We start from the raw sequence: 2,061 nt of genomic DNA, 5'->3' as shown, positions 1-2,061 counted from the left end.
AAAAAAAGGCTCAAGTGGCTAAGGCACCAGCCACATACACCTAAGCTGGAGGGTTTGAATCCAGCCTGGGCCTGCCAAACAACAATGACAGCTGCAATCAAAAAATAGCCAGGCATTGTGGTGGGCACCTGTAGTCCCAGCTACTTGGGAGGCAGAGGCAAAAGAATGGCTTAAGCCCAAGGCTTGAGGTTGCTGTGAGTTGTGATGCCATAGGACTCTAATGAGGGTGACAAAGTGAGATTCTGTCTCAAAAAAGAGCTTGAGCTCCAGCCTGGGACGTTTATGCAGAAGGAAAGCAGAGATAAATGGCCTCCCTCTGCAGCAGTGGGTTTCAACCCTGGACTAGCAACGTGGGTGTCACCCGGGAACTTGTTAGAAATGTACCTCACGGGGCCCACTCAGCCCTCCTGGGTGGTGGCTCTGGAGGTGGGGCCTACACCTGCACGTTAATAAGCCCTCCGAGTGATTCTGAGGCCGGCTGATGACGTGTGCTGCCCTACAGTGTGGCGTGATGGAGCAATCAGCAAACTGCGGTGAGCAGAGCTCAAATCCCACACTGCAGGCTCACAGGCTACAAGACTGGATAGATCTCTGCTTTCTTGAGTCCAGCCCCAGCTCTGTCAAAGGACAAGTTGCACTTCAAATCCCATGGTCCCTGTGCAGACAGCTGTAGCGCAAGCCACTGTGCAGAGGCTGCAGATGTGTGGCAGACACAAGGGAACTGCAGAGCCAACTAGCTCTCTTTCTTCTTTCCTTTAATTCCATTTTTTTTTTTCCTTTTCTGAGACAGAGTCTCACTGTGTCACCCTGGGTAGAGTGTAGTGGCATCACAGCTCACAGCAACCTCCAACTCTTGGGCTTAAGCAATTCTCTTGCCTCAGCCTCCCAAGTACCTGGGACTACAGGTGCCCACCACAATGCCCGGCTATTTTTTCGTTGTAGTTGTCATTGTTGTTTGGCAGGCCCAGGCTGGATTCAAACCTGCCAGACTTGGTGTATGTGGCCAGCGCCCTAGCCACTGAGCTACAGGCACCGCCTTTAATTCCAATTTTGAATTAACTTTGTAAGTGATTACTGGGATCAGAATTTACAAAATCATAGATCAAATTCTGGCTGGGTTCCTGCCAGGCCAAGCTCGGTCTCTGTGCTCACATTCACCCTGTATTTGAGAGGCAGACAGGGAGACGGGCTCTGTGGTCCCAAGTGGCCCAGCTCACCGATCAGCAGCTGCACGATGTTGGAGCCCGCGTACTTCCTCACGTCCTCGATCCAGTGGGGCACTGACAGGAAGGAGCTCCTCTTGGTGATGTCGTAGGCGAGGATGGCCCCGTTGGCACTGCGGTAATAGCTCTGCGTGATGGTGCGGAAGCGCTCCTGGCCGGCCGTGTCCCAGATCTGCAGCTAAAGAAATGAGGAGCCTCAGTGAGCCTGGTGGTACAGGTACACCTGAGCCCTCAGGGCCTGAGGCCGCCTAGAGCCCTGGCACCTGCCCCTTTGTGTGTCCACCCACAGCCCAGAGCCGGTAATCTCTGCCCAGGGTGGGCAGCGCAGGCCTGTCTGGTGTCCATCCTGCCAAACTGCCGCTTCTATCAGAAGCCAAGGAAGCTCTTCTTGCACACGGGTACTTCTCTGCAGCCCATGTCCAGGGGGAGCCTTAGCAGAAGAGGTGTTTGCTACATGAAGACAGGGTGGGAAAAGACCCTAAGTTCCTTGCTTATGGAAACAGCTTTGTGATCAAAGGCCCACGGGAGGACATGCCTGTTGCCCACCTGCACTCTCTGCCAGAGCCCCCATCACCAGGCTGTGGAGTCATTAGAGGGGGGCCTAGAATTCTCTACCCAGGCTCGGTGCCTGTGGCTCAATCGGCTAAGGCACCAGCCACGTACACCTAAGGTGGCGGGTTCGAATCCAGCCCCAGACCCGCCAAACAACGATGATGGCTGCAACCAAAAAAAATAGCTGGGCGCTGTGGCGGGCACCTGTAGTCCCAGCTACTTGGGAGGCAGAGGCAGGAGACTCGCTTGAGCCCAGGAGTTGGAGGTTGCTGTGAGCTGTGATGCC

General features: G+C 54.8%; 1 protein-coding gene across 1 annotated transcript in view; it reads right to left on the bottom strand.

The window, feature by feature from the left end:
* RAB43 (RAB43, member RAS oncogene family) overlaps positions 1–2,061 on the bottom strand; it is a 41,118-nt gene that overhangs the window by 3,056 nt on the left and 36,001 nt on the right. Inside the window, exon 2 of the mRNA XM_003796205.3 lies at positions 1,218–1,401. Coding sequence (XP_003796253.1) covers positions 1,218–1,401 — 184 coding nt within the window. The remainder of the gene's footprint in view (positions 1–1,217; positions 1,402–2,061) is intronic.

This window comes from Otolemur garnettii, unplaced genomic scaffold (assembly GCF_000181295.1).
Source record: "Otolemur garnettii isolate 467f Iridium unplaced genomic scaffold, OtoGar3 scaffold00101, whole genome shotgun sequence".
In the NCBI taxonomy this organism is placed as follows: Eukaryota; Metazoa; Chordata; class Mammalia; order Primates; family Galagidae; genus Otolemur; species Otolemur garnettii.
Note: the sequence above shows the minus strand (reverse complement) of the source record. Positions and strands in the feature narration are given on the sequence as shown.